The sequence below is a fragment of the Chiloscyllium plagiosum genome, unplaced genomic scaffold (assembly GCF_037043375.1).
Source record: "Chiloscyllium plagiosum isolate Xiang-an unplaced genomic scaffold, Cpla_swu_hap1 HiC_scaffold_15, whole genome shotgun sequence".
NCBI classification, from domain to species: Eukaryota; Metazoa; Chordata; class Chondrichthyes; order Orectolobiformes; family Hemiscylliidae; genus Chiloscyllium; species Chiloscyllium plagiosum.
In genome coordinates, this window is record NW_028270153.1 from 44,219,969 (window position 1) to 44,236,629 (window position 16,661).

The 16,661-nt window shown below is 36.1% G+C and overlaps 1 protein-coding gene across 2 annotated transcripts in view; it reads left to right on the forward strand.

Moving 5' to 3' along the window:
• The window catches only part of slc9a8 (solute carrier family 9 member 8), a 76,303-nt gene extending 60,371 nt beyond the window's left edge, over window positions 1-15,932 (forward strand). For both annotated transcript variants that reach the window (XM_087994926.1, XM_043710280.2), the window contains 4 exons: window positions 468-579; window positions 3,478-3,698; window positions 4,081-4,227; window positions 9,554-15,932. In XM_087994926.1, coding sequence (XP_087851052.1) covers window positions 468-579; window positions 3,478-3,698; window positions 4,081-4,227; window positions 9,554-9,661 — 588 coding nt within the window. In that variant the 3' untranslated portion in view covers window positions 9,662-15,932. The remainder of the gene's footprint in view (window positions 1-467; window positions 580-3,477; window positions 3,699-4,080; window positions 4,228-9,553) is intronic.
• Window positions 15,933-16,661: the final 729 nt, after the last annotated feature.

Genomic DNA, 16,661 nt, shown 5'->3' on the forward strand with positions numbered 1-16,661 from the left:
GTGAAGACTCTGTAGAGGTATTCTTCTTCTCTTTGCAGGTCAGCAGTGCTGCAGTGTGTGGTAGTCCTTTTGAACAAGGTCCTAATGCACCTTCTCTTCTGTGTGTTCAGGTGGTTGCTGTTGTAGTTCAGGATCTGATCTGTGTGTGTGGCTTTTCTCCTACCATTTTCCTATTTCAGTCCACAATCAACGATACAAAAAAAATTTGGTCTTGATGAAATGAAAGAGAATCCTTTAATGCTATCACTTAATATAAATGTACTCATTTTCACTGAATCGCTATTGAAATAGGTGTGGATCCTGAAGCAAAATTAAATCACAGTATATGTACTCTGTAACTAAAATATCAAGACAAATGTATTGCCGGTTATACTAAACTTACTAAATAAATACATTGTATATATTCAAAAAAAAAGTTACTGTTGATTACCCATATTTAATTCCATTAATAAGACTTTTATTTACAGGTTCTTGTCTTATTTGGCAGAGCAGTGAATATCTTTCCCCTGTCCTACCTTCTGAACTTCTTTCGAGATCATAAAATTACCCCCAAAATGATGTTTGTTATGTGGTTTAGTGGTAAGTGGATATCAACGATAGTTATTTTAAACTTGTTATTTGTGGCATAGTACAATGCAGTTTTAAGTTGAACATTTTTAATATAAAATAATCAAAACTCATTAGATTTAGAATTTTCATTTGCATTTGCTGTACTTGGGCATATAGTTATGCTGTTTGATGTAATAGTGATGCTAAACTTAGTGGAATGATTGATCGCAACTTGTTGTTGCTTTATATTTAATTTGATTTCCATTTCCAGTGAAAACCTAAATTTGTACTCTGTCCTTAATGGAGAACAAATATCTCAAGACATGGTCATAAAAGTGAAAAAGACACAATGTTAGAAGGGGCAAACAAGAGAGGAGTAAATGGGATTTTAAAGATGATCTTTAAGAAAGAGGGAAATGACAAGAACCAAAGAGTTAAGGAAAATAATTTCTCTGCCATCTCTCCCTGTCATGTCAAGCACAATTAAAGCCAACTTTTGCAAATTGCTTGCACTATTTTATTTCTGCCAATTTCACAACCTTTCCTGCACTAACCTGATTCTCATGAACAGGGGAAATGGATCACCCTTCGCTCAGTGGTAACATTTTTACCTGACTCGGTAGGTTGTGATTTCAAGTCCCACTCTTGGGACTTGAACACGTAATCTAAACTGATGCTGCAGTGCATTACCAAAGCCAAGGGTGCACTGTCACAAGTTTTTGGATGAGACAAGAAACCATGACCCATCCAGTCCTCAGGTGGACATAAACTAGATGCAATCTCTTGAAGAAGCACTGTTCCATGTAGTATTTAGTGTTTAGAATTTAGTACATTCCAATCAGATCCCTCTCATTCTTCGCATCTCTAGTGAATGCATGCCAAGTCGACTCAATCTTTTCTCGTTTGATAACTTGTTATCACAGGAATTAGCCTTATATACCTTTTGCTGCTCTCCCTCTATTTCAAGTATAACTTCTCCTTGCTAAGCAGACCAAAACTGTGCACAGTACTCCAGGTGTGGTCTCACCAAAGCTCTGTGTATATATAATAAGACTTCTTTGCTCCTTTTATTCAAGCCCATTTCCAATGAAGGCCAAAATATAACAACTTCCTAACTAACTTGCTTTGTGACTGACTGGTGTAAAAGGACACCCAGATCTCTATGCCAACCTTTCCCAAATTATTGCCACTTAAGACCCTGCCATTCTGTTTTTCCTATGGAACTGAAGAACAATGTACTAATCCATGTTGTACTGCACTTGCCACATTTGATATATGAAGTACGTAAAATAATGGCTCTCTGAACCTTCTTTTTATATCCAATTTGATATCAACTTTCCTGATTAAAATTTATTGAAATCTAATTTGTTAATAATGTGGTAATTGTCACTGATAGATCTGTTCACGTGCACATTACCGTCAACATACAGACAATGGGTTGTCTTGATAGAATGTTTTGTTTATCTTTAAAAAACAAACAAGCTTTTATTCATAAGTGACCCTGTAGTTTAAAACTCAAGGACAAGGCTATCGATAAGACCCCTGGAGGTCTCTTGTTTATTTATTTCCCACAGTCTTCTAACCATCGTATTTAAAATGGTCATTTAATGTAATTAGTATAAATTAACAAAAATACTTGTTAACTACCTGTTAATTACTTTGATTACAGCATGATTAAAGTACTTCAATCATGTGTTTATGACTGACTGACTGCCACCTATAGAAGTGTTTTGATCAGAAAATGTTAGTGTATCTGTGTGACAGTATGAGTTGGCATCTTTGTTTCCTTAGACTAGTAGTATACAATATATTTGAAAAAAAGCCTTGTAGAATCCCCAAGCGAAGCAGACTAAAATTCTAAAACCAGTTCTACTTACAAATTCTCATAGTGCAGGTTACCCTGGTGATCCCTCTCTTTGGTCAAAACCAGGTGAACCTTCCAGCTTCATTTGAACCCTCTTCATCTGAAGGCTCCCACTTCTATTTTGCCTCTATCTCATGTGCTTTCACATTCACTGCACTTGTCCGAAGTTCAGTGTTACTTGTAGAAAATTCTGAAACATAATTCTGCAATGACTTTCTGTGCTGTCTTCCACTCTCAAAGCTCCATTCCATGGTGATACAAATCTCATGGATGTTGGGTCCAGGAGGTATGCAAGTTAGCTATCCCCTACACCTCGCTAAGTTTGTCCTATCTTGAAATAAACAGTGTATCGAATGTCAGCGCAGTTGCTTGTTATTGAGCAGAATTTGAGCAGGTCACGTGAGCCCTTTCATTCCTCAATTTTACCCTAAACTAAAGACATGGTCACATAACAAACCTCATATTTGTTCCATTATGAGTGGGAATTTGCTATTTGTAAATTGCTGCCATGTATTACAGTGAGTATACTTCAAAAACACCTAATTGGCTGTAAAGCACTTTGGGACACCTTGATGTCATGAAGGTCAGTCTATAAATTTGTTTTTAAAATGGCATCCTTTGCACCAAAAAGTACTTTTATTGAATGCTATTCCTTCCTAAACATTGCTTCTCTAATCTTGCTGGATTCATCTCAAAACATCCTACAAATTCAACTTGCTCATCACATATATTTGATCATCTAAGTGGAAACAATCTTCAGCAAACATTAGCATATTATAACTGCAGGTAATTCAATCATACGTTAAACCAAGTATCAGTAATAACAATCTGCTTTATAATCATATGTTTATTATAATCCACAAATTTGACTCTATAGTAATTTTTTTGTGAAATGCTGAGAGATCTTTTTTATAAAAAATATTACACACCCATCAGTTCAGTTGAAAATTCAGTTGAGGTTAAATTGGCTGTAATCAAAATTGATGGACACAGTAGCTAATGTGATTTTATCTTCTGGTTACTACTCAAATCCTTTGGACTTATTTCATTACTTTAACATTTAGGTCTGCGTGGTGCCATTCCTTATGCTTTGAGCCTACATTTGGAGATGGAGCCAATAGAGAAGCGTCAGCTTATTGGAACAACCACAATAGTCATTGTGCTTTTCACAATTCTGGTTTTGGGTGGAGGAACAATGCCTCTCATCAGGTTGATGGATATAGAAGACCCCAAAACACGTAGAAGAAACAAGAAAGATATTACCCTCAGCAAAACTGAGAAGATGGTATTTAATTTGCCTTTTGTCTTCCCATCCTTTGTGGCTCTTTGACACACACCCTTCCTATTGGCACAGAAAATTTAGAATTTAACAATTAAGATAGAATAACTCAGTCATAACTTCTTAGAATAAAAGACCTAATTACTTGTTTTGGAATTAAATCAATGGGTAAAAATATAGCATTATGTTCGCCACTTCATAACTGAATTTGCTACTTGTTGCCTTTCATTTTATTTAAAGGTAATGAGCAGAGTAACACAATTTGGTAGTAAAAATTGCAGCATTATTTTCAAGAATTGAATAAATAATTTATAGCTAGCAATCTAACTCACTATAAAATGGCATAAAATGTATATAGATAGTTCTAATTGATTGCTGTTGTTTCCAGGGGAATACGGTTGAATCTGAACATTTATCAGAACTAACTGAGGAAGAATATGAAGCGCAATACATCAAGCGGCATGATCTCAAAGGCTTCATGTGGCTGGATGCGAAATATTTGAACCCTTTCTTTACACGAAGACTTACTCCAGAGGTTGGCCTTTCTAATTTTCTCTTTGATCGATAAATCAAAGTTTTGTACATTACAGTGCATAAACTGATTATGCTAGCTATGGAATACTAGAATTTATTGTATTTTTTAACAGTGGAAAAGAAAGTTAAAATTTGGATTTGCCAATTAGTAAATTCAAAAAGATCCTTCCCCCTGCTCGTAGCTATTCTAATTTAGTGAAGTTTAACATTCCATACTTCATTCTCTCTTTCTAGTTTTATTCAATGTAAGATACATAAGTATATATCCTTGAACTTTATATTAAGGACAACTGATTAAGTCAGTAGAGGGAAACTATTTCCACTTATTGGGGACAGTGGTATTACGAGACATAGCCTAAAGGTTAGAGCTTGACTTTTCTGGAATGAAGTTCTACAAACAAACGATAGTAGACATTTGGTGCACAGTTCCACAAGGAGTGTTTTGAGATATGGAATTGAGTTAGAGTAGCATGATCACATTGAATGGTAGAGCAGGCTTGAGGTAATGAGTGGCCTGCTGCTGTTCTTTTGCAAATTCCTTAAATTCAGTGTGATAATTGCTTGACGTCTTTTTTTTAGTCAGCACTTAGAATAATTGGATTGTTCACTGAGCAATTTTGGGTAACTTTGTAATAAGTTACTTGGATTTCGTTAAATTCACTTTTAAGGGAATTAAGTGCACAGATGCTAGAAATCCAAAGCAGTTCCTTTTGAAAAATCTGAGATGATGTTTCCTGAAAACCAAATCCATTTAACATAATGAGGTGCCTTAACAAGATATTATTGCTTCTAATACATGGTCAATGACTAGGATGTTTTGAAACACTGGGTTGTATTCTTTATTAAAAAAAAGAGTTTATAAATCCGATCTTTGCATTTGTGAGGGAAAGGCACCATTATATAATCACATACCAGGAGCTCTTCAAGAAGTTGAAAGTATATCATCTTTAAATGTTTATGCTAGTTCCAACAAATCAAGCAAAATCCTGTGTCTGTACCTTAAGTACGTGTATTACTCTTCTGACAGTGACATTATGTCAGCTACATCTGGTTAATGTCCCTTCACCGAGTCTTGCAACAACGTTTATTTACTCACTGATGACACTAATCAATTGTTAATGAGATTCCTGCTCGTAGGCACTATATTACCATTAAACTGCTGATCCTGTTTCCCTCACTCCTATGATGGTAATTTAATTTATTCTAGTGTGAGATCTGAGTATTCTTGGAAAATCCAGTTTTTGATGATCTTCCCTAATTGCCCTTGAACTGAGTGCCTTGCTAAACTGTTTAAAACTCAGCGAACTGGAGTCACAAGTAGGCCAGGCCAGACCGGATAACTATACAACAGATTTTTTTTCCCTCGATTTTATTAGTGAACTAATTGTTTGGTGTTTTCAACACCAGCCTTTTTAAAAATGTATTGTTTGAAATCCTCCAGCTGCCTTGATAGAATTTGACCCCTTGACTGCAGATAATTGACCTGGGCCTCTAGATTACAAATCTAATGTCACTATGCCCCGTTTCTCCTTTTGATTGGCGTTGTTAAAAGTTATCTCGTTCATTTTCTACTATTGTCCATGTACAATTTCCAAGTATTTGTCCTTTATTCCCAAAGCTACATTTTTGAATTTCACCATTCAGACTCTCCTTTCCCACTGTACTACCAAAATAGCTCTTTGGGCATGATTTTTGACTTCGAAAAGTGAAAGTATCAGAGACACATAATTGTTCCTAATACTTCTCAACTTGTTCACAGAATTTGACACCGTTAATCCCACAAAGCTGCTCCAAAATGTTTGCATCACTGGGCAATGTAAGCTTCATTCCACTTGTTCAACCTATTTTAAATGCACTACCTATTTTGAGATATAAAGGGAAAATGATGGAAGTACTCAAGAAGTCTGGCAGTGTCTGAGAAAGAATCCAGTAACTCCAATCGGGATCAGAACACTATTTCTGATCTGGATTGGGCTAAAAGACAAGTATTTCTCTTTTGATCAAATGTGTTCTGGAATTTCCTGGACAGATATCTTCTTTTGCAAATAAGTGGAGACCAATCCAGGAAACATAGCCAGCAACCCAGTAAATCAGAGTGAAAACCACACTTCTGCAGCAGTAAGTGTTTTATTCTGAGGGTTTAATTGTCTTACAGCCAGCCACTTTGACAGCTCTGTGAAAAGGTATGTATGGTGGTTAGAATAGGAGGTGAGTGAAGGATGTTGTTGGTTAGAATACCTGCTGGATGACTGGCGAAGATAATGGTAAGGCTTAGGATAGTTTGGGGTGGGGAGGGATGGGAGTTGTTGGGGGGGGGGGGGGGATCACATCTGGCGATTAAAGATTAAAGGTTCTAGAAGTGTCAGTGGTCAGGGTTGTGTAATTGGTGAGGTTGGTGGTGACCTCTGTATTCAATTTAATGTTTACCGAAGAGTTAGAGGAGGCTTTTAATTCTCTAACATTTCATGGGTAACTGTTAAACTTAAGTCAATTGGAACTCTCCAAAAGCGCTCACCCTAGGGACGATTCTTAGAAATTTCCAGATGCAAGATAATTATCCAAAGAAAATTTCCACAGAGTCAGCCACATTAGGATTTCTACATGGTCTTGACAGCACATCCAGTCAGCTTAATGAAAACAAATAGCTAACCACCGGACTTTCTGGGACAACATTTTAGGTTTGTGATCTTTCTTCAGAGTTTACTCCCTCCACAGATTTCCAGCATCTGCAATGTATTGCAATGAGATACCCATTAGGTTATAAAAACAAACAAGAAAGCATACAATACGGTGAATATTAGTAGGAAGCCAGAGGTTTGGGAAGCCTTTAAAAACCAGCAGAGGATAACTTCTTTTAAAAAAAAAGCAATAAGGGGAGATAGCTGAAAAATCAGGGTAAACTAGTGAGTAATATTAACGGATTGCAAGAGTATTTTTTTTAGATATGTTAAAAAGTAAGAGAGAAGCGAGAGTGGGCAATGGACAGCCGGAAATTGAAGCTGAGGTAGTCGTAGTGGGGACCAAAGAAATGGTGGAGGAATTTAGCATTGGCTTTCAGAGTGGAAAACAACAGCAACATACCAGAACTTCAAGAATTTCAGGGGGAAGAAATGAGGAAGAAGTCATTACTAAGCAGGTGTTGAGGAAGCTGAAAGGTCTGAAGGTGGATAAATCACCTGGTCCAGTTGAATTACACCCCAGAGATCTGAAGGAGATAGCTGCAAAGATTGTAGACGCACTGGTGATCTTTCAGGAATCCCTGGAGTCAGAGGGGGTCCCAGAGGACTGGAAAATGGCTAATGTAACACCCCTGTTTAAAAAGGAGGGAGATAGATGAAACTGTAGGAGAGTTAACTTGACCTGGGTTATTGGTATGATTTTAGATTCCATTATTAAGCGTACTGGGAAGTGCATGGTAAAATAGGGCTGAATCAGCACAGCTTCGTCAGCACACATGGCCAATCTTTTAGTATTATTTGAGGAAATAACAAGCAGGTTGGACAAAGGAGAGGCGGCTGCTACATAGATAAGAGCCCATGGTGTTAGAGGCTGGATAAAGGATTGGCTGACTGGCAGAAGTCGAAGATGTGGGAATAAAAGGGGTATTTTTCAGGATGGCAGCCAGTGGAGTTCCTCAGGAGTCAGTGTAAGGGCCACAACTATTCATGTAATACATTAACAATCTGGATGAAGGAACTGTGAGGGCATTGTTGTTAAATTTGCAGATGATACAAAGATAGGTGGAGGGCAGGTAGTGTTGAGGAAGTGAGGAAACTGCAGAAAGACTAGGACAGGTTAGGAGAATGGGCAAATAAATGGCACTTTGAATACAGTGTAGGAAAGTGTGATGTTACTTACTTTAATAGGAATAATAGAGGCATAACCTATTTTTTTAAACTGGGAAAGACTGGAAATCTGAAGCACAAAGAAGCATGGGAATCCTAGTTCAGGATTCTCTTAAGGTTAACATGCAGGTTCAGTTGGCAGTTAGGAAGACAAATGCAACGTTGGTATTTATTTCAGGAGGGCTAGAATACAACGACAGATGTACTGCTGAGGTTGTGTAAGGCTCTGAGACCACCTTTGGAATATTGTATGCAGTTTTGGGCTCCATATCTAAGGAAGGATGTGCTGGCGTTGAAAGGGCTCCAGTGGAGGTTTAGAAGAATGATACTGGGAATGAAGAGCTTGTCATACGAGAAGCGGTTAAGGTCTCTGGGTCTGTACAGAAGGATGAAGATGGTTACATTGAAGTTTACAAAATACTGAGCAGCCTGAATAGAGTGGATGTTGAGGTGATTCCAGTAGTAGGAGTGACTCATTGATAGGACAATCTTTTACAACTGATAAGAGGAGGAATTTGATGGTTAATCTGTGGAATTCATTGCCACCAAAGGTTGTGAAGACCAATTCCATTGAGTGTATTAAAACTGAGAAAGATAGGTGGTTGGTTAGTAAGGGGACCAGACGAGAAGACTAGAATGAAGTTGAGAGATGTATCAGCCATGCTTGAATGGTGGGGCAAACTTGATGGGCTGAATGCTTAATTCTGCTCATATATCTTGTGGTCTTACGATTTGAATGGAAAATTTCTCGAGCCCTAGTAACAAATTTAGTCTTAAGAATCATACAGCACGGAAACAGACCCTTCAGACCAACTCATAATGCTGACCAAGTTTTTCCAAGCTAAAATTGTCCCATTTGCCTGCATTTGGCCCATATCCCTCTAAACCTTTCCTATTAATTTACCTGTCCAAATGTATTTTAAATGTTATTATCCTACCATGTATGAACTACCCTCAGTTCCCTTTTTAAATCTCTCCTCTCACCTTAAAAAATGCCCTTTAGTTTTGAACTCTCCTACCCCAGGAAAAGACCTTTGCTATGCCCTTATCTGTGGCCCTTGCAGCTTCTGTTAATGCACCAGGCTGATTGATAACTCCTCAACAGTGCATTTGGATTACTGTCCAATTCAAGTATCAATTACCAGGTTGATCACTAAGTGGTATCTTAGTTTCTAACTTCCATCGCATTGTGTACATCTTTGTCCCCTTGAACATTTAGTGGTTTTTCATTATCATTTTCAACTCTATATAATTCTATAATTTCAAGTTGGCCATGGCAAATCGGCAACATTTTATGGTAACCTGGCTGTACTCATAGATGCTTATATTTCAATTTAATTTTGAATGATATGGATGCTTTAATTTTCTACCGGAGATGCAATACAGCCAAGGAAAGTGGGATATAAGTAATTCAACTGAGATGCATTGATACACTGAAGTGTATTCCTCTCTCATACTTCTGATTATACATATGTATTCTAGGACCTCCACCATGGCCGAATACAGATGAAAACACTAACCAACAAGTGGTATGAGGAGGTGCGCCAAGGACCATCAGGTTCTGAAGATGATGAACAGGAGCTGCTCTAGCATACGGAATGATTAAATATCTGGGCTTTACTCCAGACTTTGCACACTATATCAAGTTTAATAAAGATTCAGGAGAAGGGCTGGCACCAATATGATTCAATTACACAACATTGCATTCTGAGCCTCTTAAAATGTACCTAGTGCCATCTGTTGGCTGTTCTAATTTTTTTAAAGATGAATACTGTAAATGTGTTCACTTAATTCTTCTACATAATATTTTGCATGTTTAGATGGCTACTATGAAGGTGAGCAGTTAATGCTAATCTGAGAAATATTTATTAAAAAAAACTAAATGTAAATTAACATTTGTATCACAACTGGATATGCACTTTATTGTAAATAAGATCACAGTTTTACACTATCCCCACTTGCGCATTTTGATCCTGCAGCATTTTGATCGGTTCACATAGCTGCTAAATAAGAAATCCTGCTGCTTTTCCTCCCCCTGCTGCCGTTAGAAAAATGTACTTGCTTTTTAATTTGTAACTTATCTCCACACTTACTTGTCAAATTGCTGATGCAGTCACGATACTTTAATGTAAATTTCACCACTAGTAGGTGTTCAAATCCACTTCTCCCAGATTTTGATGAGTTATGTTTGCTACATCACTGGATTGTCCACAAACTTTTTGTCTGGAGCATCAGTATGGTTCAAATAAATTGCACTTACAAAGGGATTTTTCATTCAGTAATGATTGATTTTAAACAAAAATATTTGAGCCATTGCAGATTTAATCATACCACTGGGGTATACACTTTGTGGCCTTCAAATGTCCAGACCAAACTGACTTTAGCTTGTGTTTCCTTGTGAACAATTCAACCTTTGTGTCTCTAAAGGGATGCAGTTAGCTATTCAGCAAAATCATTGTGCATTACAAGAAAAATGCAAGTAGTTCTATTTCAACCTGATACCAGAGGCTAGATACCAGTCAGAAAATTAGACCACAATTTTAAAGGCATAGTCCCCAAGATAGCAACTAAACATCACAATCCTGCTCAAAATAAATGACCAATCCACAGTGTCTGAGTAATGTGTATGAAAATGAGCCTGTTTCTAGATTCAATAAGATCATGGTTGATCTGATTGTGGCCTTAATTTCACTTTTCAGCCTCCCCTACCCCCTCACTAATCCTTGGCGAACAGAAATCTGTCTAATTCAGCCTTAAAAAAAATTAATAATCCAGCTTCCACAGCTGTTTAGGGGGTGGAACTCCAAAGGTTACCAGCTCTGTAAGAGGTGAAAATCCTCCTAAGATCTTAGATGGGATGTCCCTTCTTTTGAAACTGCTATATATGAGGCAAGACTCTATATCTACCTGATTAAGCCCCTTCAAACTTTTCAATAAGATCACCTCTCAATTTTTAAAATGCAATTTAGTATTGATCTAACCTGCTCAACAGTTCCTCTTAAGGCAATTCCATAATCCCAAGAATCCATTTAATGAAACTTCTCTGAACTCCTCAAATGCAATTTTATATTTCCTTACGTAAAGAGATCAATTCCATATAAAGTACTCCAGCTATCATCTCAGCAGTGCCCTGACCAGCTATAGTAAGATTTTGCTACCTTTGTACATCTCCCTAACAATAAAGGCAACTCCTTTTGCCTTCCTAATAACTTGAACTGTACCAGTGTGCTAACTTTGTGAATCATTTACAAGGCATCAGGCTCGTTCTTTTGGCAACATTCTGCTGTCTGCCTGCATTTAAGTAATGTTATGTTATAAATAATAAAAATGTATGTAAATTTGTATTGCATGAGGAAGAGTGAATGATTGGCAAATGGGCTCGGATTGGCCAAGGGTTTGCCAGACATCGCACCAAGGAACAGTAAGTCCAGAGCTTTTAAGTTTAAATTGTATTAAAAAGGGAGCAAGCTGACCTGGGTTGAGACATTTGATGAGGAATGCTCCGGATAACAATATACCCCAAACTTTAATTGAAAATGCACAATATGGACAAATTCAGTTTTCCTGCAAAGAACCATGTCCTACATATGAATATATGCAGCTTCCAGCAAGCTCTAATGAACCACATTACAAGACCAACTGTCAATCTTCCAACTATTATTGCAATTTTAGATTTCAGTTTGCTAGCTTTTTCAGCAGCAGTTATACTTTTGAGTGGCCTTAATGCAAGTTTTATGGTTAGCCTAAAGTTGGTGAAATGTTAATTTGCAGAAGCTAACACTGTAATGGTATCCATCTTTTATTATTCAAGCTTGAGATAGAAATATGTGAAAATAAACATAAATCCCACTTGTTCAAATTAAACATGCATCAAATATTGTATTTTGAGTAGTATATAAGAGCGGGCAGAGCTTCAAACTTTTTTTAAATAAAGTTCTCTATCTGCTATTTGATTAATTCTAGAATACCGGTGACACGTCTTAAAGGAAATAAGGTATTCTATCAGAAAAAAGCTAATAAAAGAGAAAAGCTTAGTCCATACACTATATTCTCATTACATTGAACACAAAGATAAGTTACATACTTAATTTCAATTATTTGTCTTTGACCTTCATCGGTTTTTAACCACTACTCCAAGTCATTGTATTTCTTGTAGAACCAACCAGCTTTTAGCATTGTCTTTTAAGTTGGTTCAAACATGGCATTTGAAATATTTAGTGTTCTTTCAAATGACGATACAAATTCATGTAAAATAAGGACAATTAAAATTCCTTTCAGTTATTGTAAATTTTAACAATTTCAAAATGTAGGCTGCATTGCAACAGAGTTATTGGAAGTTATTTCCTTTGTACTGATAACTCAGACATATATGTTTCTATAAATGCCCATTATTTTTGACGTAATTTAATAGATGGGAAGATTACAGTTATTGGAAAATGTGTGATTTAAGTTCAATATTAAAATATGTTCAAGGAATATATTAGTTTTATTAAATATACCCATTCTACAACATAATTAGGATTACTGAAGTATTTCTTGAAACGATTCAAACTGATCCAACAAGAAAATATTCATCAAATGCTCTGATACATGAAACATTAAAATGATTAGATTAAATGGTTTCCAACTCAGTATCTTGGACAATACAGTTTTAGACTTTGTTTCAGCATAAATTCATTTTGTTTAACTTTTCACATTCCTGAGTGCACAACTCAATTTTGTCAGTTTCTCAGAGTCATTCCTGAACATTGTACATTATCTTTGGAGGTTGGGCAGCTTGGATGGCTGGTTTGTGATGGGGAATGAGGCCAACAGCACAGATGCAAATTTCTCACCAGTGGAGGTCACTATGAATACCTCACCTCTTGCCTGAGGTGTGGCGACCCTCTGGTTAATCTGCCACCAGCCATACCTCTCTAATGAGAAAATATCCTGATGGTCCTCTTGGACTATGGTGATTTTACCTTACTTTTACATCTTATTATAAGGAGGACTCAAAGATTAGTGTATTTTCTCTCTCAACTTGCCAGAATGCTTAACTTAGAGACAGCTTACATAAAAACAATATACAGTGGGTACTGTATATCTGAAAAAAAAAACTACTGGAATACTCGTTTGTTGCTCCCTGTGGAGAGAGGAGCAAAAGGCACATCAAGAAATCTTCTTTAGAATTGATTGAAACACTAACTCATTTCTCTTTCCATAGTTACTGAAAAACGTGCTAAGTAATTCCAACCTTCAAAGTACAGGCATATTTTCCCACCTTTTTTGCTAAGCACAAATTCATCAGCTATTGTATTGTGTCTTGATTTGCTCATGCCAATACGAAGTCCATTTCACTTTCTCCCATTATCTAATTTTCCTAAAATGTCGAACTAGTTACCTTTTTAAATCTTCCTTTATTGTCACTATCTTCAGGCTTCTCAGTTGCTCATTTGCTGTCTTATTTCCCTCATTGTCTAAAATGCTGTCTTATTGGCTGTTTTACTTAAGAGGGTCATCAAGCAAAGAGGCCTTACAAAGCTAAAACATGATTTTCAGCTTTACAGTCAGTTGCTGCACATACTCAAATAGAGTCTTTGGTAAGATTCTTCTGAAAAGTTGCGACAATTAATAATTATAACACAGCACAAAGTTAAAATGGTGAATTTAGTTATGTCTAATTTTCTACCCTGTCACAAATGTTTGTGATGAGCAGGTTTGATTTGTTGTTGATTGTATATTTAATTTTGGGGTTTTTATGGAAAATTAAAATTTCTATTTATCAAAGACATGATCTGTTGAAATTTAAATATTCATGACCGTATTTCTAAAAAATATTTAGAGTTTGAAGTAATTAAAACTAATGTTCATAGAAACATTTAGAGCTGGACATTTTGTTTATGAATATTATATTTGTAGAATATATCTGTACCAACAAGCATTTGCTCAAACGTATTCATTGTGATGATGGTATTTTCACCATTGAGACCATATTTGTGAAAGTAAACATTTATCATTCTAAGCATTTGTCTGTCTGCCATTGTAATACTTCCAATATTAATGTGAAATTTGACTTTCTTGAATATAGGAACCAATATGGAGAAATGTGGAGTATTTAGGTAATTTAAGGTGTGGCTAGTTTTTATTTACCACTTTTAGAAAAATAATCTTGAAGAAATAATATTAAAATTATAAATCTGTTTCACTTAATCAAACAAGCCAACAAAAGATAGCATATTACTTTAGCTTGCCAAATTTACTGTATGTTTTCTTAATATTTGATCATGTTTCATATGAAACATTTATTGTCATACGGGCAATTACACTTTTTTACAGGTGTGGAAAAAATTGTATTCCACTACCTCGGCCATAAATCTGATTTGTGTTAACTGTTTATGGGCAAGCAATGTTGTAAAGAACTTGATTGTAAGCAAATGTACAAATGCCACAAGTCCTATATAAAGTGAAAATAATTCACAGTTAAGAATTGAAGTAATAATGGGATATTACTGAAAACTTGTGTGCTCATTTACAAGTATCTGAATTAAATATGTACTCAGTAGGCAGCATATTCTGTGCATGATCCCTCATGCCTTGTGTGTCTCAATTTTTTTCTTCCTATTGTAGACATTTTACTGTTCCTTCTAATATTACTTCCAGTGCTATCTTTATTAATCTTTTGCATGTATGTTGCATGATTCAAGCATTTGGATTTATACTTAATAACTTGTCAATCATGTGAAAACAAAAACAGAAATTGCTTGAGATACAAAGCAGATCAGTTAGAACTATCCAAAGTGATACCAGCTAACACAGTACGGTACGTTTCCTGTTGTCCCTTTTTTCCACTAATCTCTTTCTTAGATTTTTTTTTGCTGAATTAAGCTTATTATTAATATTGTAATTGAATTCCCAATTTTAGAAATATTATGCGATGAACTCGAAGAAGATTGTCAAACAGTATTTTGTAATTCCACTTTTTTGGGGCCCTATAAAATTGGGAAGTAGCTGAACTTTTAAATTGTCTTTTGTCAGATATTTTCAAAAAACACTTGGTTTTAGGTTTTTACTTTGTCCATATGAATCATCATAATCTGGTTTCCTAGTATATCTAATAACAATAGGACTGAAATATTTGAGCAATATTATCTAAGTAGATCATAGTTTCTTTACTAATCAATGAAGATTTAAGTATTTCACCTTCCCAATATAAGTTGGATTTATTTTTTTCTAAATAGCAGCTCTTTGCTGTGACTTGAAACAGAGATATGGTGTTTCCACAAAATGTAGTAGTATAGCTTGGAGTATTTGCAAGTGATAAGTATCTCGACTTTCCTTTTGGTTTGGTTGGAGTCTCAACTATTTAATCACTGACTGGTGTGTTAGATTTCCTTTACATCTGAGCTGCAAAGCTCCTTCTGGACCATGGAAGTACAAGCAGGAGGCCTTAGTGTTCTCAACAGATACAACTTTGGGGAAAGCTGAAAACTAAACCAACATTGCAGTAGTTATGAAATTGCCTCTATGGCTGCACAGCTTCTGGGTGATATTCTTTCTAATTTACACTTTTATGCACTAAGTTTTAAAACCTGAATTAAACTTGTAATGATGTGGGTTGATTTAGTTTGTCAGCATTGTATTTTGCAGCATTTTACCTTCCATGTACAACGTCGTGGCTAATTCATAGCTTTGACTAAGATGCATCTCGAGAATATTTAGGCCTGTGAATGATCATTTTTGTTATTTTCTATGGAATGTTTTGTCTATATAAATAAAGTTCTCCTTTTATGTTTTTATATATTTATATGCTATTTTCGCACTTCAAAAGAGATGTTAAATATCGGTGTATAAAATTTAAAATAAATTTTGAAATTACTAATTCAGTGCATTTGAGTTTCCTTTATATAAAACTATAATACTGATTGAAAGCAGGTTATTTAGTCCCCACAAAATATCTACTAACCCTTGTGCCTTTTGTACTTTCTACTCACTCAATCAGTTCCTATCAGTATTTTCCCTGATTGGGGATGATCGGGATTTCTGACAGACCATAGTCCCCCTTGACTGACTTAAGAGCTACCACCATTAAACCTTCACACACAGTCAATTGGTTGAAATGCATGCATTGTGTTTGTTGCTTAAGTTGCTGGCATATGCTGTAGGTGTGACATTGATGTAATACAGTAAGTACATTAACATGTTCACCTCCTTGGCCTTCTGGTGATGGAAAACATGGCAATCTGCCTGTGAAAAAGGAAAGATAGAGCAGCTCAGTGTCCAAGTAAAAGCAAAGTAAGCGAGCAAGCTGCGATGCACATTGTTCCAATGTACGTTATCAGTGCCTATCTCTGCACACAAGACAGCCTAGCAGCAACATTGCAATTCAGGGGGTCAGTGGACTCCAAATTGTGGTAACAGTGCTGAACTGAACTAAGTTATTCAGGAAGGCTATCCTGATACGAAGCTGTTGCTTTGCCAATGTGTTCATCCATGGACAGAGGATACAGGTGATTTCTGCCTGTGGAACAAGCCCTGAGATGTTGAGAAATATTGGCCAACATAGGGGCCTGGTGAAGGTGGGAGCAAGCTTTAGCTGTCAGGTTACCAC